Source organism: Pteronotus mesoamericanus, unplaced genomic scaffold, assembly GCF_021234165.1.
Source record: "Pteronotus mesoamericanus isolate MK-2021 breed Mesoamerican mustached bat unplaced genomic scaffold, CSHL_Meso_final contig_58, whole genome shotgun sequence".
Classification (NCBI taxonomy): Eukaryota; Metazoa; Chordata; class Mammalia; order Chiroptera; family Mormoopidae; genus Pteronotus; species Pteronotus mesoamericanus.
Genome location: NW_026555205.1, coordinates 7,401,240 through 7,424,556, shown reverse-complemented (window position 1 = coordinate 7,424,556; position 23,317 = coordinate 7,401,240). Strand labels below are relative to the sequence as shown.

General features: G+C 37.5%; 1 protein-coding gene across 3 annotated transcripts in view; it reads right to left on the bottom strand.

The window, feature by feature from the left end:
* Positions 1 to 4,577: 4,577 nt before the first annotated feature.
* ACSL4 (acyl-CoA synthetase long chain family member 4) overlaps positions 4,578 to 23,317 on the bottom strand; it is a 96,236-nt gene continuing 77,496 nt past the window's right edge. For all 3 annotated transcript variants that reach the window (XM_054580369.1, XM_054580370.1, XM_054580371.1), the window contains exons 12-16: positions 21,683 to 21,757; positions 20,226 to 20,417; positions 18,567 to 18,681; positions 14,296 to 14,453; positions 4,578 to 7,377 (exon numbers count right to left, since the gene is read on the bottom strand). In XM_054580369.1, the coding sequence (XP_054436344.1) occupies positions 7,220 to 7,377; positions 14,296 to 14,453; positions 18,567 to 18,681; positions 20,226 to 20,417; positions 21,683 to 21,757 (698 nt within the window). In that variant the 3' untranslated portion in view covers positions 4,578 to 7,219. The remainder of the gene's footprint in view (positions 7,378 to 14,295; positions 14,454 to 18,566; positions 18,682 to 20,225; positions 20,418 to 21,682; positions 21,758 to 23,317) is intronic.

The window sequence follows — 23,317 nt, the reverse complement described above, 5'->3', positions numbered from 1 at the left end:
AGAAAAAACGGACTCCTGCTGAAATGGAACAGAAGACTCCGTTTCCTTTCTTTCACTTAAACTCACTTAGATAGGTCAATTCTCTCACCATCATGAATCCTGATGGCTAATTAAGTGCATATTTGGATTAAATGATGTGACTTTGAGGAAGTCTGGGTATTATACCTGGCAGATTTTAACTCATTTCTCTGCACTGCTCCCTCAGATAGTTCACACTTCAGTCACTCTGTGCAGGAAGGCTTCCTGAGTTCCCTCCCTGGCCCTGTCCTTCACCTACTCTTTGGGAGCCACGTTACTGCTTTCCCGTGTGAATGTGTGCTATTCACATCCCAAAGTGAATTTGGGCCTTGGGGGGCCCTATTCTAAGGAACGTTTAAGATACAGCCAAGGTATAGCTGATGGTCATAAAGAAGACAATACATGTGGACATGTTTGTAACATGTGTGTTTGTATGTATGTATGTATGTATGTATATCTGATTCTGAGCTTCTTATAACTTATAGGTTAGCAAAGAGCTGGGCACAAGAATAAATATGTAACTTCAAAAGAATCATTTTCAGATTTCTGCTGAAAAAGTCACTCTGGAGAGACACATGAGAGGATCAATACATCCTATTTTTCCTTTTCCATGGTTTGATTGCTGACAACCTCAAGGCAAAAATACAAATTAGGTTAAGATGATGTTTAGCACTTCCAAGTAGTCCCACTACTAGGGCCCATTCCTGATTCTTGATACACTTAGGAGGGTCTTCCAAGAAGTGTCCTGGATTTATACTCATTCTTTCAGAATCTCTCAGGTTTTCAAATGTTGAAGGAATTAGCTAATCGGCCAAAGAGAAAGAAAAATTGATCCCATGCAAACAGTAGTTTAAGGGAGCCAACAGTTAACTAGGAGCCTCCTTCCTTGGTAACCTGCCAAGGCTGTCCCCTCTTCTGTGGTTTTGTGGTTTAACCCTAGAGAGAAGTGCTAATAAAGGAATTTACAGTTTTAGCGGGAAAGCCAGTGTTGGCCAGTGAGAGAATGAGGCATGGGCACTGTTTTTTATTTGTTGTTTTTTGTTGTTGACGTTAACCTTCCCACATGATTCCTAAGTGCAGCCAGGGTGAAGAACTACTTGGGAGGATGAGCGGAATATTGGAGAATACAGAAGTGAAATAGAATGGAAGGCTCCTGCTGGAGAGATGAGGTTAGGTAAACAGAGAAATTTGATTCAGGAACACGAATACCAAGCTGACATTTTGATTACAATACAAATAGCATCAACAAGGTGGTATTTTAGGAAGGTAAGTTTGGCAGATTTAGGTATAAGTTGGAATACACTGGCAGGGATGGAAAGAAGACTTGCCAAGAATCTAGTTAGGGGGTTTGTATAGTTCTTGGTGAAAAGGGGCGAGGGAGTCTGATTTAGGGTGGTAATAGTGGGGAGGGAGAGGTGAACTTATAGGTACATCAAGGTATCATGTCTCAAAAATTAAGCCCAAATGAAACCACAAGTGGGTGCAAATATTGAAATATACTGATATACATTCAGGTACTTTTAGTTCACCCAAGTTGCCTGGGTCTCTTATTTCATAGCTGCCTACATCTATCTGCTTCCACCCAGTCAGGCCCACAAAGATGCTCATCAGATGAGTCTCTTGGGCTCTCCTGCTCTTATTTAAATACATATGTTCCAAAGACTCATTAGTTTGGAGCTTAACATATGCTGGACAGAATATGATGAACCTAATTGGTCCACTCTTCTTCTCCAACACACTCAAATACACCATCTTTCAGTTTCTCCTATATACTGCCAATCTTACTGGCCCAGGCCAGACATATCTGACCCTACCCAGGATGCTCCTATGAACAAGATATAGGACATTTCCAGCAAGCCAGAAGGTTCCCACATGACCCTTTCCATGCAATACCACCATCCTCTTCAGAGAACTCTTCTGTACTCTATCACTGCAGATGTTTTGCCTGTTCTTGAACTTCATATAAATGGAAACAAAATGTATTCTTTGTGACTAGCTTTTGTATGACACAATTATCTGTGAGATTTGTCCATATTCTTGCATGTAGCTATAGTTAATTTTTTATGCTAGGTTGTATTTCTTTGCATGGATATAACACTTCATCCATTTTCCTGATGATGGTCATTTTGTTTTCAATTTGGGGTCATCATGTGTAGTGCTGCTATAATCATTCTTGTATGTGGACAGAAATACAGAAGGTTCTTAGATAGCATTGTTTCATTCAATGTTTCACTATAATATTGATGAGATGCCATAGGAACTTAACTCTTGTTTATATCAATTAACCTACAGTAAAATTTATTTTATTGTACATCATTTCACTTAAAGTTGCAGAACCTATCAACATTGAGAACTTACTGTACTCATTTATTCTGGGTATATACCTGGGGTGGGGATGGCTAGGTCCCTGGTTAAATGTATATTTAGCTTTCTGAACAGTGGAACAGCTTTCCAAAAACGGTTGTGCCAATTTCCACTCCCTCCAGCAATGCATGAGAGTTGACATGCTTTATTCCATGTTCTCACTATCACTTAGTGTTGGCATTTTTTTTAACTATTTTGGTGAGTAGCTAAGCACATCTTTATTAACCTTTTAGACCTCATCATATTTAATAAAGAAACCTTGGAGTGATTTCTAGGTAAAGCAAAAAGGAGTTCAAACAGAAAATTCACGAAAACTATAGTAAATAAATTTTTAAAGGAGTAATCCCACAAGGACATGAGGAAATAGAAAACAGTAATTATTTCAGGAAACCAGAAGGCTCATGTACACAGAACCAACTTATTTATATTGTATACAATGTCTAAAGTCTCTGGGAGTGGTAGGTCCACGTACTTCTACAGGCGGAGGCAAAGGGGCTAAAGCCAAAGGAAGGGTTGTCTGAAAGCTTTCCTTATGGACTGTTTGTATCTCCTTGAAATTCATATGTTGAAGTTTTAATCCCCAATATGATTAGGAATATGGGGCCTTTGCAAGGTAATTAGGTCATGATGGTGGAGCCCTCATGATGGGGATTAAGTGCCCTTATAAGAGACGCAAGACTTTGCTTTCTCTGTCCTCTGCCATGTGAAATACAGCAAGAGATTGGCTGTCTGTAAATCAGGAAGGGTGCTCTCACCAAGAACCTGACAATATTGGCACCTTGATTTCAGACTACTGTCTCCAGGACTGTGAAAAATAAATGTTTAAGCCACACTGTCTACGGTATTGAGTTATAGCAGGGCAAAGACTGAGGCAGGTGTTTAACACACACAGATGCATCAACCACTTCTCATCCATACCACACACTTCTCACCCCAGCAGAAGATTGAAGCAGAAAAACTGCTTCATGCATGATGAATACAGAAACAACTCCCTCCTCAGAAAACTTGGGACGTAGAACATCATTTAAAACAAAAACACCTCAGGACAGCAAAATTACAGTATGAAAGCTAGTGGTGATGGACCTTATGTCTTCTGCCAGTCATCTTCCCCTTTTTGCAAAGGACACCTTTTTTGAAGTCCAGTCTTTTTTTAATAAAAGAGAAGAAACTAAAGTTAAGAGGGTGAGAGGATGTTATGAGATATGTCCATGGTTACAAAACTAGTGGTAGAATGAGCCCAGGTTTGTTCACCTCTAAAACCAGAACTCTTTCTACAGTCTTCAGGGACAGGCAATCAATCCTTTAAGGCAATCAATCAATGTATTGGAGTGTGCTAGCCAATACATTATACAACCTGACTGATGAATGCTGTCTGGATATAATAATGATGATGATGATGATGATAGCTAACATAACCTTGCTATGTTTTAAACACTTTCTGTGTATTGACTCATGTTACCTCATAACCATCCTATAAGCTAGATCCTATTATCAGTCACCCCCACTTTTTCAGATGGAGACATGCAGCTGAGGGATGTTAAGACACTTACCCAAACTCACAAAGCTACTAAACAGCAAAGCCAGGAAATAGATCGAGGAAGTTCAGTTCCAGAGCACTAACACTATTTTATATATACCCTCATATAACTCAGATAAATTAATTTCGCCATAAATTTTAATTAGACAAGCCCTGACTGGTGTAGCTCAGTTGGTCAGGTGCCATCCTATAAAGCAAAAGGTCGCAGGTGGTTCAATTCCTGGTCAAGGTACTGATCGATGTTTCTCTCCCTCTCTTTGTCACTCCGTTCCCCTCGCTCTAAAAATAAATAAATAAAATCTAAAAGATTTTAATTAGACAAAATAAAGTTATCATTTATTAGCAGCTAATAATAATCCACACATGACTATGTTTTCTCCCATATTATCAGTGTTAAAGGGGTTCTACCCTATTAACTGCATCAAAGTAACAGCTTTGGGTTCAAATACTACCAAGTGGAATGTGGATGGATCTTGTTTATAAAATCCAGGTTAACTGCTTAATGCAATTCTGTAAACTTAAATATGAGTACTTTAAACATATGTATTTAAAAGTTTGGCTAATATTCTTCAAACTTATAGATTTTATCTCAATGCATAATTAAGCACAAATTAGCTTGATAACATGGTGAATTTATTTCTTAAGATACAAGTACAAACTTAAAAACAAGAGCAGAGCTTTTCATCAAGAATAAACACAGAAATCTAAGTAACAATACTGCAATCATGCATTTAAACAGAAAGTACAAATATGAATACATTCTAATTTGTAACTATATTTGAAAATTAAAATCTTTCTTTCTAAATCCCAAATACCACAGTCTTTAACCTGTTTTCATTTTACCTCAGAAACATTTGTCCTACACTATCAATATAGGCGAGGATTATTAATCAGTCTTTGTGACCAAAGAAACATGACTTCCCTTAACTTCTGACTTCTTCAATCATTCACCTGTATCTCAGTTCTGAAAAGCCATACAATTATACCTCCATTTTGAAAAAAAAAAATCAAGGAGGCAAGATACTTTCATGTAATTTAAGCAAAGGTCACAAATGTTTGACTTAGAAATGTACCTAACTGTAGTAAATTTTTAAAGCACACTTTATTTGAATGGCTGGTATGTAGTAACAACAGTGAACGATTTAAACAGGTATAAAAATGCAGGGTCAAAATCTTAGGCTCAATTACTTGAAAAGTCACTATGAATATGGAAAGATCTGTCTACATAAACATGTGTATTTCCTAATGAAAAATTAGGGGGTAGTGGCATCTCCCTGGTCCCTTGACAATATTTGGAGTTTCGCAAAGAATTAGCAGCACCCAAACTTAAGTGTTAATAACGTGTTTCTAAAGGACCTATACAACAGATTAGTTGGCAGTGTTCTAGCTTTTGGGAGATAGAAATGGGTGGGGTGCAAATATCTGAATATGCATGCACTTGCACATTTAAAATCACCATTCCGAATGCGGGAAAATGTCACATATTGAAAAAGTCTAAAGAAATCATCCTTAAAGCATCAACAGTGGGCCAAGAACAGTAGAAGCTGAATAGTAGTCTACTTGATAATAACAGTTTGTCACTCTTCAAAGGCAAGCTGGGAAGAATGAGAATACTCACATGTACATAACTGCATGGAGAACTTGCATCGAATTTTACAATGCATAACACTGAACAGAAATCTTTACAAAAAACCTTCATTCTTGCTTATATTAAGACCAGATGAATTTTTCCTTTTTTACCGCCATATACATAACATTTAAATATTTTCCTTATAAATATCTTAGAGCAAAAAGAATGTATTTTGTTGCAGTGGTGGCCCACCTCTGTACAAAGCAATATAAGTAACATACACACACACACACCCCTGTATGTATGTATATATATATATATATAAGATGATTAAGAAAAAAGTGCAAAGAGTAACAGTATTAAGAATGTTTGCTGTTTACAGTAACTATGGTTCAAGTGTGAATATCTATCAGGGATATGTAATCCCTGATTTTAATGAAAGATTCAAAAAGAAGCCTATATGCCAAGTTACTGCACAAGTATCAGTCCCTTATTGAGTAACTTCCCTTCTCATTGTCCAGTTTCTAAAGTCTTTTCACAAACAGGAAAAAAGTGTAAAAGTGTGTTCTTCCTTTTAACTTCCCAAAACTCATCCAAGTTATTTAATCATTCATAGGTTCAAACAAGATATTGGGGAAGTCGTTCATCATAACCCGCTTTGCTAAAATTAAAGCAAAATGAAAGTTTTTCTGAAATACAACTATTGCTCAAGAATCCAATCAACAACTGCAAACAGACCTTAAATTACAAGTCTAATTTAAAAATCAATCTCTGTTATCAATGATAAATTCAGAATCTAAATCCTTTCCCAGGTTCAGCTCTGTGTAAGGGTCATAACTCTAAACACGATTTCCTCACCTTTTCTAACAGAGAAAATGCTTCCTGTTAAAATTTTATTAACTTCCTGTCATTTTACTCTTGGTCTCAGTCTTACATTTTGAACAGAGAAAGACAATTTTCAACATTTTTTCAAATGTACTTAAGTACTCTTAAGTCATTCAAATAATTAGTTACTGATTTTAGACCTCCCAGTTTCAAAAAAAGCAGTTCAATTTCTCTGTAAATATATTATTCGATATTATTGGTGTGTTTGCATTACTTTATTCTTACTTCAGGCACTGTAATTATTCACAATAAATAATAATTCTATGTCTAACCTATGCAACAATTATGAATCCTAAAACGGTCTCCAAGGCATTATTTGATTCTCTATGTTATAATATGATTGACTTTTCCCTTCAGGATAGATGGTTGGAGGAGAATTTTAAAGGCCTGTAGCACTTCTGCATTGAGTAGTGTAAATACAGATTTTTCTTCATGCTTATTATTTTTAAACTTCTTCTGAACTAGGAAGACAATAGACATTGGAAGCTGCAAATTTCCTCAAACTACATTCTATTTCAACTCCAATTTATTTTGTTCCACATTAAATATTTTTCTCATAAAAACAAGTATCTTAGGCTAATTTTTAAAAACAGAATTTTTACTCTAAAATTAAGAACAACACAGCTAAAGGGAAATAACTTTTCAATTTCAGCTTCACTAGAACTATGCAAAACTAAGTTAAATTTGACTCAACAATTATTTTAATCACTTTTGGTTTTTTATAACCATGTCTTTAGAATGCTATACTTTACATTCTCACAGATAGTTCAACAAGGCTTTAAACTCCAGAACTGAAAAACCGCAAGGCCCCCTCCTGAACAACTGTAAAGTGAGCAAGCAGCATTTTATTTGCCCCCATACATTCGTTCAATGTCTTTGAGGTAATGGTTCTTCAGTTCCTTCCTTTTCAGTTTGAAAGCATCAGTCACCAAACCAGTTTCAGGGGTCCATGGCTCTGGGCTTAATCGAACCTTGATTGGAATTTCAAAATGCTCCAGCTTCACTGAAATGAGAAGTAAGAAGGTGGGGGAGGAGTGGAGAGAGTGGGAGAAAAACAATAAAACATTAATTCTGCAGGATTTAACTAGATGGTGCAGGTGATGAGGCAAACTTATTTAATTGTATGTTAGTTAATTAACGATACCATTAACTTACAATTTCATTTTATATTTCTCAAAGGCATATGTAAATTGCTTCGGTTGTATTGTTTTGGTCTATGCAGCTTTTATTCTAATATATATGTAGACACCCTCTCTTTAGAGTCTTTCTACTTGCCATTCCCTCTGCCTGGAATGATCTTCTCCGTCGTTGATGCATGGCTTGCTTCCTTACTTCATCCAGTCTGCTCAAAAGCTGCCTCCTTAGAGAGGACTTCCCTGACCTCCCATAACAAAATAGAAGTCCCGTGGTCTCTCTATATCCTCTAACACTATGTTTTCTTCAAACAAACAAACAAACAAACAAACAAAACAAAACCTTACCACCCAATGTAGTATATATTTGTCTTACCTGTTAGAATGTAAGCTCCATGAAAGCAGGGTTTTTGTTTTGTTCACTTCCATCCATTGGGCTACACTGAGAGCCCTCAGTAAATATATACATACTTATTAATCCATTCTACAGAAAAATTAAGCCTCTAGACAACTGTTTTCAATAAGCTTTATTATATGCCCAAATCAGAAACAAAAAGGGGATTGTGAATTTCATATTTTTAAATGGTATTAAGATGTAGCACATATTATGAGATAGACAACTCAACGTGTTGAAATAGAAGAAAATAAGGATAGAGAAGCAATTGATATAGTATTCAATAATTTTTTAAACCTTTTTAAAAAGTTATTTATTTATTTATTTTTTTAGAGAGGGAAAGGCAGGGAGAGAAACATGAATGTGTGGTTGCATTTCACACATCTCCTCCTGGGGACCTGGCCTGCAACCCACGCATGTGCCCTACACTGGGAATTGAACTGGCAACCCTTTGGTTCACAGGCCAGCGCTCAATACACTGAGCCACACAAGCCAGGGCAGTATTCAATAATTTTAAATTCAATGCGTGACATTTCATTAAGTTACTTGTTATTAATACAAGCTCACCTTTAAAATTCTGAAGTCCTATTAACAGTAATGAGAATCTACACGTGAGCTTTATTTTATATGCAATTATGTAAAACAGCAATTTTTAAGAAGCAAGCATCTGAATGTTTTAAAACTACTGCTAACAGTCTAGGTGACTTTAGAAACAACTTCGTTTCAGTGACAAATAGAAAAGAACTCAAATTCATGGGAGTTTTTGTTCTAATACTAGCCTGAGTTTTATGAAAGCTTGGTTGACTTAGTGAGTTTCTCATTGAAATGAGAGAAAAATATAAAACTGTGTGTGAAAAATAATCTTTCAAATTACTTAGAACTGACTTCCTAAAAGTAATGCCTGAACAGGTAGTAAAGGAACAAAAACTTGCTCAAATTAACCATGTCTACTTTGTTGATATATTACAGCTCAGTTATGCGGGGGTGCCTGAAATAAGCCCATGTGCTCCCAGGGTCACTTATGAATCTCAAGGAAAGAGTTAAATTCTCAACAATAGATTTGGCTCCAAAACCTTTTATTTCATATTACTGTCCCTACTTACACAGGTTCTATTCAAAAAAACACTGACAAATTTTGGACAAGGCAGGCAAATTACTTCATTTGCACACAAGCAAATTCAGCACATTTATAAAAGTTTCTATATTTAATCTTTATTAACTAAATTTCTGTTCAAGCCAAAAAAAGAGAGGGGGGGCGCTGCATTAGGTTTCATTTTTGGAACACCTAAATATTATCTAGCAACACAACCTATAGAGAGCAAAGAGCAATCACACAGTTCCTATAAACAGAATGAACTGTCAACAAGTAGCAAAGATTAGTGGGAAGCAAAAACAAAAATGATCTTACCTGCGGCACTTCTAGCTGAATTACCTAGAACACTATGAAATGTGACCAGCAGGTGGCAGCAAAGGACAATTTTTCTAGCGCTTGGTAGTTGTCAAATCATCCCCAAAACAATGCCATACTTTGCATTCTTATGATACTACAGATACCTCACACTTATATCTAAAACATGAAAAAGACTACTATGAAATATGTGTAATTTCAGACATAGCTGAATACAACCAAGACTATTTTATACTTTTTGGCATAAGTCCTGAAATTATAGTTTCAAGCAAAAGGCTGGCAATAGAAATCTTTGTAACAGAAAAGCTTGATTATTATTTAGTTCATTACCTAAGTCACGAGTTGTTAAATTTCATTCCTTATTTCAGCAAAGTTATGAGGGCCTAGTGGATCCTAGAACTTGATTCCATTTTCTACCTGATTGTGATACAGCCTGACTTTCCACATTATTGCTTTTCAGTTACATATGCAATGCCAAATTATTCAAGTCAAATCTACTCTAGCCCTGGTTGGTGTGGCTCAATGGGGTGAGCACCGAACTGAGAAGCAAAAGGTCACGATTTCAATTCCCGGTTGGGGCACATGCCAGGGTTGTGGGCAAGGTCCCTGCCTTGGGGGCAAGCGAGAGGCAACCACACATTGATGTTTTAAATTATATTTTCTTGATTATGCTGTTACAGTTGTCCCATATTTCCCCTTTGTTCCACCCCACCCAGCATATCCCACTCCCTCAGGCCATCCCCACACCACTGTTTATGTCCATGGGTCATGTGTATAAGTTCTTTGGCTACGTCATTTCCTGTACTGTACTTTATATTCCCCTGGCTATTCTGTGACTACTTATTTGTACTTCTTAATCCCCTCACCTCTTCACCCATTCCCCCACACCCCCTTCCCATCTGGCAGCCATCAAAATGCTCTGTGTATCCATGATTCTGTCTCTGTTCTTGTTTGCTTAGTTTATTTTTAGATTCAATTGTTGATAGGTGTTTATTGCCATTTTATTATTCATATTTTTGATCTTTTTCTTAAATAAGTCCCTTCAAAATTTCATGTAATTATGGCTTGGTGATGTTGAACTCCTTTAGCTTTACCTTGTCTGGGAAGCACTTTATCTGCCCTTTGATTCTACATCATAGCTTTGCAGGGTACAGCAATCTTGGCTGTGGGTCCATGTTTTTCCTCACTTTGAATATTTCTTGTCAATCCCTTCTAGCCTGAGAAGTTTCTATTGAGACATCAGCTGAGAGTCTTATGGGAACTCCCCTGAAGGTAACTAATTGCCTTTCTCTCGCTGCTTTTAATATTCCCTCTTTATCTTTAACCTTTGGTATTTTAATAATATGCCTTGGGGTGGGCCTCTTGCCATTGCTCTTGTTTGGGACCCTCTGTGCTTCCTGGACTTGCATGTCATTTCCTTCACCAAATTAGGGAAGTTTTCTTTCATTATTTTTTCAAATAGATTTCCAAATTCTTGCTCTTTCTCTTCTCCTTCTGGCACCACTATGATGTGAATGTTGGTACACTTGAAGTTGTCTGAGAGGCTCTTTACACTGTGCCCCTTTTATCAGATTCTTTTTCTTTCTTGTTATTCTGATTGGTTGTTTTTTGTTTCATTATGTTCCATATCATTGATTTGATTCTCAGTTTCATCCATTCTACTGCTGATTCCCTGTAAATTGTTCTTTATTTCTGTTAGCATATTCTTCATTTCTGACTGGGTCTTTTTTTATGCTGTTGAGGCCCTCACTAAATTCCTTGAGCATCCTTATAACCAGTGTTTTGAATTGTGCACCCGATAAATTGCTCATCTCCATTTTATTTAGTTCTTTTTCTGAAGTTTGGATTTGTCCTTTCATTTGGGTCATGCTCTTTGTCTCCCTCTTTTGAAGAAAACAAGCAGCCTCCCTGTTTGTTTCTGTGTATTAGGTAGAGCTGCTATGACTCCCAGGCTTGGTAGCACGGACTAATATAGTAGGTGTCTTCTGGGGTCCAGCAGCACAGCTTCCCCTATCACCCAGTACTCAAGGTGCACTCTCTGTGTGGGCTGAGTGCACCCTCCTCTTGTAGTTGAGACTTGATTGCTGTTGGCAGGCCAACGGGGAGGATTTATCCAGGCCAGTCAGCTGCAGGGACTAGTTGTGACCACTGATCACCCACCTCCACCATCCATGATCATCTACTCAGGAGCGGAGTGGTGGTGCTCTGACATGGTCTGTAGTTGTCCACTAGGTGTGCAGGCTCTGCGCTTTCCAGGGAGGTTCAGGCCAAGGTCAGCGCCAACCTGTGTTCGGCCTGGGGCCACCCAGCATGAGCTACAAAGCAATCTGCAGATAGCTGTTATTGTGCTAGAGCCAAACTGTGAGCCAAAGCTGGCTGCTGCTAGTGCTGGGCCTGGGGCTGCTTAGCCAATTGTATGGGGCCTAGGGGCTCACTGAGGCTGGTTGTTGCTTGTTTGAAAAGATTTAGGAGGATGTGAAGCCTAAGCAGAGACCAGCAATTCATACAGAAAAGCCACTGTTAACAGCTTAGGTGGCCATTAATTGGGTGGTTCAGAGCTTAAGGAATTCCCTAGGGCAGAACAAACTCTGTGAGCCACGTTGATGGAGTCTCAGATATGGTACCCACTGCTCTGTGGCTCTGTGGGGTGAGGGCTCAGAAAAGGAACAATGGCCTCTGTCAACACTTCTGTCTGGAAGAAAGCTGTCCTCCAGCTCTCACCCAATGCGAGACACTTCAGTTCCTCCCTGCATGCTGCTGGTGACTTTCACGCTGCTACCCCCATGCTAGAGCTCAAAGGGAATGAGTTTGAGTAAGTTAGCATGCGGGCCCTGTAAGAGGCACTTCTTGGGAATCCAGTAGTTCTTTTCACCAACTCAAACCCCACTGGATTTAATGCCAGAAGTTATGGGGGTTTATCTTCCCAACAATGGATCCCTGGGATCGGGGTCCTTGTGTGGGGCTGGGACTCCCCACCTCTGCAATATCCCTTCCAAATTTTTATCCACCACATGTGGATGTGGGACCAGCCCATTCTGCATCTCTGCCCTTCCTACAAGTCTGGATGGATGTTGTTTCTTAAATTCTGTAGTTGTTGGACTTCCATTCAACTCAATTTCTGACAGTTCTGATAGTTGTTCTGTAGTTTAGTTGTAATTTTTATGTGGTTGTGCAAGTAGGTGAGCCATGTTTACCTATACCTCCATCTTGGCCAGAAGATACTTCTATTTTTTAGGAGGGAAAACAACAGATTAAAGCTAGGTCAACAGACTCCAATTAGACATGAAGGTAACACAATTCATCTCTGCTCCCCTGAAAATAACTTAAAGCTGTTTAAAATAATTTTAAAAATTAGAAAAGCACTAACCACAGGAAAAATAAACTGAAACAAAAGAAAGAGGACACTCTCATTCAACAAAATTTTAGAAGACCAAAAGCAAACAGACTTGCAGTCACTGATTGGGAGCCAAGAGAGCTAATAGCTAACTGCCAACAAGAAGCAAACCTACCTCCTGAGACTGTATGTCTAAAGACAGACAGGGATGAGCAGCACACTGTTCAGAGGACAGTTGCCCTTCACCCTGCTCTTCCCCAACCAAGCTGGAGACACATTTACTTTTTGGAAAAACTGAACTAGAGACTCTGGACTCAAGGACATAGATACAGTAGAGGGAGGTACTAAAGCTGGAAACAGAAGGATTCAGTGAGGTAAAGACCCATTTACTGCACCACCAGCCCTTTGCAATTTCATCTATTTGGCTATCAGAATACTGGCAGTCAGGCTAATAACCCAGGCAACAAGCTGGAGAAGTCATTTTTGGAGAAATGGAATGACCCAAGACACTAACATTTGAGTAACTTTTCAGTGAATCCCAGTAAAATTTACAAACAAGTTTTTAATCCTTCATTCTCAAATATGAATGGACAAAGATCAGAATATATATGAGAGGCCATGACCAAAGCAAGCAGACAGTGGAACTTGGAGGAAACAGTCAATAACAAAAGAAAACATCACAGAAGGAATCCCTTTAAAATCCTCAGATGAGTAAGAGATGACATTGACTGCATCCATGAAAGAATGACAGGATGCTACTGAAAGAACACTGAGAAAACAGAAGAAAGCTCTGGAAAATAAAATTATGATATCAGAAATTCGAAGAACAGAAGATGATAAAGTTGAGGACACTGCCAGAATACAAACAAAAAGAATGATACGGAAAACGAAAGAGAAAAGAATAAAATTAGAGGCTTAAAGCTAGAAGTCCTACATCCAGATAAAAATAGCCCCACATAAAAACACAAACACAGGCCCTGGCTGGTGTCGCACAGTGGATTGAGTCCTGGCCTTTAAGCTAAAGGGTCTGTGGTTCAATTCCCAGTCAGGGCACATGCCTGGGCTTCAGGCCAGGTCCCCAGTTGGGGCACGTGAGAGGCAACCACACATTGATGTTTCTCTCCCTCTCTACCTTCCTTCCCCTGTCTCTAAAAATAAGTAAATAAAATCTATAAAATTATTTTAAAAAAATCACAAACACAGAATTTGGAGAGCAAAACTGAATGAAGAGCAAACAAACAAAAGCAGATATACAGATATTTCCCAGAATGGAAGGGCAGAGACCTCTAGATTGAAAGGGTCCACATCAAGTAAGTATACACGACGATAAACATAAACAATAAATGATCCACACAAGGACACATCATTATGAACTATCAGAACAAAGATGGACCATTCCAAACACAGGCTAGATGACCACTTAGCATGGATGTTGTTACATGCAATAAATAACTAGATAGGTTATTCTACTATATAACATGTAAGAATCCCTCCAATATGGAAATTCATTATATATATTTAAGAAACAGGTTTTCCAATCATGTATTTTATTATTAAAACAAAACAAATAAGTAGACATCTTGAAGAACCTAGTTCACAAGACACCATTAAATGACTGCAAGGAACTAAAAGTCAAGCAATTTCTTACTTACTGGCATTAGCAGCTTCTCTAATTTCTTTCAGTATTTCAGCTTCCATGGCAGGGTTATTGCAAATGTCAACCCAAGTTCCTTCCACACCTTTCTGTTGTGCCAAAAGTGTCAACCTTTTCTGATTAGGGACCACGAAACTAATCACATAGGACTGGTCACTAAAAAATTAGAAAATAAAACAAAACAGAAATTAAAACACTGAGAACAAGTATTCATAAAGTTTCCAATGAAATAGCACATTATAAAATAATTTCAAATAAATATTTTGTTACAGTTTCATTAAGTAAAAACAACCATAGTACTGACATAAAGACAAATCAAATAGACCAGTGAAACCGAATAGAGAGTCCACAGATAATCCCTTGTATATACTGTCAAATGATCTTCAGCAAGGGTGCCACAACCACTCAATGGGAAAAGGACAGTCTCTTCAACGAATGGTGTTGAGAGAACTAGATTTCCACAAGAAAAGGAATAAAGTTGGACCTTTACCTTATACCACATACAAAAATCAATCAGAGACCTAAACATGTAAGAACTAAAATTTTAAAACACCTAGAAGAAAACAAAGGGGAATAGATTTGTGACATTGGATTTGACAGTGCTTTCTTGGCTATGACACCAAATCATATGCAATAACAACCAAAAAAAAAGATAAATGAGAAAACAACTTTTAAAAAAAATTTTGTGTGTCAAATAATACAGTCAACAGAGAGTGAAAAGTCAATCTATGGCATTGAAGAAAATATTTGTGAATCACGTATCTGATAAGGGGTTAATATCTAGAATATATAAAAATGCCTGTAACTCAATAACAACAACAACAACAACAACAACAAAATAACTCTATCAAAAAGTGGACAAAGACCTTAAACAATAAAACTCCTAGAAGACATAGGGGGTAAGGTACTTGTTATAGGTGCTGGAAATGATTTTTTGGATTTGATGCAAAAATCAAAGGCAAAAAAGCAAAAATGAACAAGCGGGTCTATATCTAACTAAAAAGCTCTGCATAGCAAAGGAAAACTTTCAACAAAATGAAAAGGCAACCTATAGAATGGGCAAAAATATTTGAAAATCACATATCATCTGAATAGGGGTTAATATCCAAAATATATAAAGAACTCATAAAACTCAATAGCAAAAAGAAAATACAATCTGATTTTAAAATGGGAGATTTCTGAGCAGGTAGGAGGTTATAAGGGGACTAAGTGGTAATGGAAAAAATATAACAAAGATTATATATTAAAAAAATATATATATATATAAAATTTACAAAAAATAAAACGGTTAGAGGAAGTGAATAAACATTTTTCCAAAGAAGATATAAATGGCCAATGGGCACATGAAAAGTTGCTCAACAATGGGGAAAGTGGGGCTAATCACTGGGGAAAGATATGGAAATCAAAACCACAATGAGATATTACCTCACACCTGTTAGAATGGCTATTATCAAAAAGACAAGAGATAAATTGAAAAAAAAAACCTCAGGAGATAACAAATGCTGACTATGGTATGGAGAAATGGGAACCCTCATAAACTGCTGGTGGTAACGTGGATTGGTTTAACCGCTATGGGAACCAGTATGGAGGTTCCTCAAAAAATTTAAACAAAACTACCATATGATCCAGCAATCCGATTCTTTAGTATATATCCAAAAGAAATGAAAGCAGAGTATCAAAGAGCAATCTGTACTCTCATGTTCCCAAGTTCATTGCATCATTAGTCACAACAGCCAAAATACAGAAATAACCCAAGTATCCATCAACAGAAGAATGGATAAAAATATCACACACACACACACACACACACGCACACACGCACGCACACACACGCACACACGCACACTAGAGTATTATTCAGCCATGAGAAAGAAGGAAATGGTGCCACAAGCAACAAGAGAGCATATGCTGCTAAGTGAGATAAAACAGGCAAAGGCAAATGCTGCATGGTAACACTGAAATGTGAAATCTTTTTTTAAGAAAAACAAAGTCAAACTCATAGAAAAAGAGAGTAGAAAACATGTTGCCAGGGTCTGGGTGTGGAGAAAATAGGGAGAAGTTGGTAAAAGGATACAATCTCTCAACTCTAAGATGAATAAGTCTGAGGATCTAATGTAAAACATGATGACTATAGTTGGTAACATTGTATTGTATAATTGAAAATAAGAGAAAAACATTTAATGGACAAAGGACTTGATTAGGCACTTCTCCAGAGGTGATATACAAATGGCCAACAAGCATGGGAAACAATGCTCAACATTACTAACCATTAAGGGAGAGATTTTCCCTCACACCCATTATGATGAGTACGATAAAAAAAAAATAGATACAAGTGTTGGTGAGGATATGGAGAAATGAGAATCCTTGTATATTGCTGGTGGAAAGGTAAAAATGGTGATGCTACTATGGAAAACACTATAGGAGTGCCTCAAAAAATGGAAGTATAACTACTGTATGATTCAGCAATCCCACATCTGGGTATACAAGGTCTGTCCAGAGAGTATCCATCCATAAGATATGAAAAATAGAGACATTTGTTGAAGAAGATACAAGATACAAGAAACATTGTACATAGGACAATGACACCTCAGTCCCCTTCAAATTAGGCACCTTGGGACCTCACACAGTTCTCCCAATCGCCATCAGCTACCCCATTGTATTTTCCTGAATCTCATTGAAGGTCTGAAATCTCTTCCCTTTCATAGATGATTTTAGTTTTGGGAAAAGTCAGAAGTCGCAGGGCGTCAAATCTGGGCTGTAGGGGTCTGAGTCACCTTGGTGATAAAACTCTGCACAAGACACGATGCATGAGCAGGTGTGCTGTCATGATGGAGCTGCCCATCACCAGCTGCCCATAGCCGAGGCCTTCTGAATCATCCCAGCAGTTTCCAGGGAGGAATGTTCAAGCTTAAGGCAAAATCTGATGCAGATTCATTGCTCTACTCGATGAGCCATTTTGAATGTGACAGCCATGCAGTACACATGCTCACTCAATGGTGTCTACCACCCGCACTGCCCAGTACAGTGAAGTCATCATTGTTCACACATGCGCATTCCAGTCCACTCTCCTTGGCTGCCAGGTTACATGGAGGTCACACAAACCATTCTCATTACATTAACAATGGTTGGACTTTTTCCAGATAGACCTTGTATATATATCCAAAAGAAGTGAGTGGATCTCAAAGAGATATTTGCATATCCTTGTTCATAGCAGTATATTTAAAATAGTCGAGAAGTGGAGGCAACCCTAGTTGTCCATTGATGAGTGAATGGCTAACTAAAATTTGGTCCCTATGCATACAATATAATTAAGCCTTAGAATGGAAGGAAATTCTGACACATGCTACAATATAGATGGAATTAGAGGACATTATGCTAAGTGAAATAAGCCAGTCACAAAAAGAAAAATACTAATTGATTCTATTTACTTGGGGTGTATAGAATAGTCCAATTCACACAAACAGAAAGTAGAATGGCCAGGAGCTACGGGGAGAGGAAAATGGGGATTGTTTAATGGGTACAGAGTTTTTGTTTTCAAAGATGAAAAGTTCTCTATATTGGTTGCATAACAGTGTGAATATACTTAACATTATTGAACAGTACACTTAGTCATGGTAAGATGCTAAATTTTGCCTTGTTTTTTAGAATTAATTTTTAAAAACACATTTCAATGGCACTTTTATTAATTTTTATTTTTACTTATTTTTAGAGAGAAAGGGAGAGGGGAGAGAGAGGAAAAAACTTTGATTTTGCTGTTCCACTTATTTATGCATTCATTGGTTGATCTTTGTATGTGCTCTGACTGGGGATTGAACCCACAACCTTGGCATAAAGGGACAACACTCTAAACAAGAGCCTAGAGTTAAATTTTTAAAGGAAGTAATAAAGCCCGTAAAAATAAACCATATTAAACTACAAAGAAAATGGTTTAATCTCTCGGGGTTTTTTATTTAAAAAACTTGTACTAGCTGTGTTACCTTCTTGGGAAAATTACTTATATGCTAAGTCTCAGTTGTTATGAAAGATGAAATAAGTTTTGTAGCACATCTATGTATTTAACAAGACATAGTAGGGGTCTAATAAGTTAAAATGTCTGTATCATCTCAAATACTCTTCAAGCTGCTGAAAACAAAATCTTTCAGAAATGTATAACATTTCACAACTCTGATGAAAAGATGATGTTTCTCTTATGATTATACATAATCAAAATTTTTCCACATATCCTTTTACTGCAAGTATATGAAACACAAATGTAACTTTTAAAATTACCTTTTGGCAAAAGCACAGATGTTGTCAATAAGTGGACAGTTCTTCAATGCAGCTTCCACTTTCCCAAGAGATACATATTCTCCTGCTTGTAACTTCACCAGATCTTTCTTACGATCTATAGGTCATGAAGAATGTTAAGTTATCCATAGTCCATTTTATTAAGGTCTGCACAATTCTGCTTTTCTTTCAGTTTCATTGCCTTCATCTTTATTTACAAAGATCTTCCAAAATCTTATTATACTTAATGCTTGCCCATACACATCAGTTAAGAAAATGCCCAGTTAAAATAAAGAAGCACTAGCTAAACTCTTACACACTATACTGAAAGTTTTAGTATCTTATCATCTGAAACATTCTAATGAAGTTAACAGAATGAACAGAACTTTGGAGCATTAGACTTGAATGGTAGCTCTGCCAGGTACTAGCTATGTGATCCTGGGCATATCACTGGACCTCTCCAGCCCTCAATTTTATCAGGGGTAAGGATGCCCACCTCATACAGGCATGTAGTACAATGTCTGGCAGAGAGAACATGGTCAATGAATGCTAACTCCCCATTTTCCATATGTGACATTATCTTGTTAAAATGACAGTGCTCTAAGAATGTGAAGGGACAGGATGGCATGACGTGAATATCATCAGGTTCCTTATGACCTTTGTGTGAGTGTTGGCTTGCCTAACCACAGCCTGGGAACCCACTTTACATGCCAACAGAAACAATCTTTGATTCCAGCGCAATTAAGGGTCAAGAAAGAGTGTGGTGTTAGCGGTTCTAGATTGAACCATGTTTCCTGGAAATTTCCCCAGCAGATCAAACTTCTAGATTAAAAAAAAAATCAAATTTCTCCCAGAAACCTTTAACTATATTCAGGTCTAATATGGTTCCAGAGACAGTTTTAAATGGATCACTAGAAATATGACAGGGAATTTTATGGCTTTAAGAGGACCTGACAAGGACCCAACAGAGTGGTCCTTACCAGCTAGTCACATTTTTATTTTAACTTTTGCCTGATTAAGTAAATAGCACAAGAGCCATGTAGAGCAGCTTTTTGAACTTAGGAGTCTATTTCAGTAGGCTCAAAAAGGACAGTGCCAAACCAAATGACATTCTCAGAAGAACAGATTAACGTTGAAGATTGATATTATAATTTTCTAAGGTTCAGGGCTAGTTAGAGCCTTATAAATGGCCACTAGGGAAAATATGTCCACACTGCCTCTTAGGTGGGGAAGTAGACAGCGAGGAAGGACTAAAATAGGGACTGTTACATACAGTAAATGGTTAGACAGAACCATATGCAGTTGACCAAAAAAATACATATTCTGAGAAATTTTTGTTTTCTTATTACCCACCTGCTTTTTTCCTGCCCATCCTCCCCATGGCTAATGCTGCTGCTGCTACCACTAACTTAGATGCAGGCACTGCCCTGCTCTCAACATTTTCCATGTATCAAGTCATTTAATCCTAACAAAAGCTGTGCCAGGCCACTGTTCGTGGACCTATTTTAAACATGGAGAAGCACAGACATAAGCTAAATAACTTGCCCAAAGTTTAAACCAATGGAACCATCAACCCTAGTAATGACTTAAACAGTATTACCTTTCATGTATGTTGAAGTTGCAAAAAACTAAAGAAAACTTCAAAAAAATAAATGTACTGACCAATAATCTGTAAACATCCATCAGGATGGAATTCTCCAATGTCACCAGTGCAAAACCACCTCTGGCCATTTTCATCCACAGAATAATCCTCTGCTGTTTTCTCTTCATTTTTAAAATATCCCATAGAGATATTCTGTCCACCGATTACGATTTCACCCCTGGGGTTTGGCTTATCATGAACTGTATAACCACCTGGAAGTCATTAAAGCAGATTAGTGGGGCATATTAAATGGGATGATAGTCGCATTAATTCTTAGAGATCTTCTGCAAATACTTTCCTGCTAGCCAAACTGCACATCAATTTATGGGAGAACATTAGTTTGTATTTACTCTGATTTGTGTAACAATAGTGGGCAACTGTAATTTCAAGAGCACCAGGTTCAATGATAATCACCAACTACTACTCACCCCCAAACCTTCCCATGACCACAAAATTTCGCGCTTAGAATATCATTAAAGCTTCAAGTTCACAGAACTCTGTTTAGATAGATTGTTCCCAAGAAGGGTAAGACTGGAAGCTATTATAAGTAAATTAATAATAGGTTGATAGGAATGCATTTCAGATTTTTCCTAAGGAGGTATTAATCAAAGGGAACAGGTAGTAAGTGCCGACCAAAGGCAACCCCATTAAGAAAGAAAGGGAGGCTATGGGAAACAGGAGGGAAATTTTATTTTCTTTATTTTTACCTATGGCCAGTCATGACTTTAAAAATTAAAACACCCAATTAATGGATAACAAGTATTAAAATATTTATTTTTTTAAAGACTTTATTTATTTATTTTTAGAGAGAGGGGAAGGGAGGAAGAAGAAATAGAGGGAAATATCAAATGTTAAAATCTTAGACTTTTTAATTACACTTTCTTTATCTGGCAAGGCTAGATAGTTAATTATATGTTAATTCTGCAGTTAATGTACATGTTTAATATTTTTTCACAATTTCACCATAGGAAGACACAAAGTAGTTTCCCTTTGTCTTCAACTGATTTGTGAAAGGGATTATCACCATATGTCGGGAAAGTGTAGGTTTCCTCTAAGTGGCTTGCCTTCGCACTGACATAGAAAAATTCAACTATAGAAACAGCTGGACAGTTGAGTCTGAACTATGAGAATGTTTGCTGGGGTCACGATCTTATGAAGTTGTGTGTGTGTGTGTGATTAGTCACTCAATCCCCTGAAAATGATAACACATAACAACACATCCTTCCCCTAACCTGGGGCTGCCCCACTAATAATTTCTCCCTTTTGCCGTCAAGTATTCCCAAAATCAGAATCATCATGCCTAGATTTGAGAGATTTTCTTTTCCTCTTGGGAACCGACAGATGCTGCGGCAGGAAGAGAAAGCACCGGGAACAAGCAATAACAGACCACCTAATACTTGAAAGAAAGAGAAGTCATGAGGCTCACAGCGGTTTTCAGCGTAACTAGAATCACTAGCACTTGTCATAAAATTCTTACCTTCCTGCCAGTCTTTTAGCTTAATTTCACAGCAAATGAGAGGAGCTCCAACTCTGCCAGTAGTATAGTCAGTAACTATGAGGGGGGGGGGGGAAGCAACAAAGTTATTAGCATACCACATTCCAGACTCACACCAATGTGATAACAGGATATTGGGGCTAGAGTCAGATTCTGAAAGATGACAAAAGGAGAGAACATACTGAGGGGAGTACCAAGTGTGATCATTTTTCCATATGTCAACTTCATTTCAACAGTGCAGTTGATTCCAATGTTGTTACATCATTTTTCCTTCTCATAACTGTATTTCAGATACTTAAGTGCAAAAATCTGTTAAAGAAGGAAAGCTGGCTCTACCACTATCTATGTGGATTCTGATAAGACAGATTTTGATTGGAATTCCCTAACATTCACTGATGGGCTATGTAACTCGGGCAAGTTATTTAACCTCCCTAAGCCCTATTCCCTCCTCTATTAAATTCGGATAGTAATAGAGCCTATCTCATATAGAATTATGCTGCGAAAATTAAATAAGACAATATGCAGACAGCGCTTCACACTTCTTGGCAAAAATAACTAGTTCAATAAATATTAGCTGCTATCATCAAAGACGTTGATATTATCCTTTTGTAACATGATGATTACTAGCAACATCAAGTATTTACTGACAGCCTATTATATAAGTAGCATTATATTAAATATTGTGAGGACAACGTAAGGATAAGAAGACCTTGCCCTCAATGAGCTTACAAACAAACTACCTGGAAAGAAATACATATGAAACAATTTAGAACACATTTAAATACTAAAGTGCATGGTACTAATGGTGATTATAATAGTATCCTAGAGACTAGAAAGATCTATGTAAAATACCATAGCTGGGGAAGACTTAATTGAAGAATTGCACATTAGAAGATGGCTGTGACTGGTTAAGCAAAAGGACATTCTAAGGGAGCAGAAAATACAGAGAGGTGGGAACCAAAATGCCTATATGAGAAATGGCGAGAAGACTAGCTTTTCTGGAGAGAAGAGTATACACATGGGGAAAAAATGGAAAATAATAATGGCTAGGTACAGTGGTGTCAGACTAAAGACATGTTGAAAGCTAGGCTCGGCAGGTGTGAAGCAGTGCTTGAGATGGATGTGTCTGACGAAAGCATACAGGAATATCAGAATTTATATATCAGAGGCGGACACAGATGTTGAAAGGCTGTTACCTCAGAGCACTGTGAAGTAATAAAAGGCTGGATGCCAAAGTTGGCATGTAGGGAAGGACATGATCCAATGAAGAAAGGGGAAGAGCTGATAAAGAGCGCAGTTCTCCGAAGAGATCATTTAGAGAGAAAAGGCCATAGGGCCGTAGTGACCTAATTTTGAGGACTGACGATGGGGCATAAATATGGGGGTGGGCAAAAGGAGATGTACAGTTGTTCATATGGAAAACAATACAATAATTAATAAATAATAATACAAGACTCAACTGTGTTTCAGGTACTCACAACTGGAAACATACTTTTGCCCACCCCTGTATTTACAAGGCTTAAAAATAAGGGTGTACAGGAGACTGAACTGAAAGTTTCTATAACTAAAACTATATAAGTTTGCATTGAATCCTGATACTTAAGAGGTATAACATGA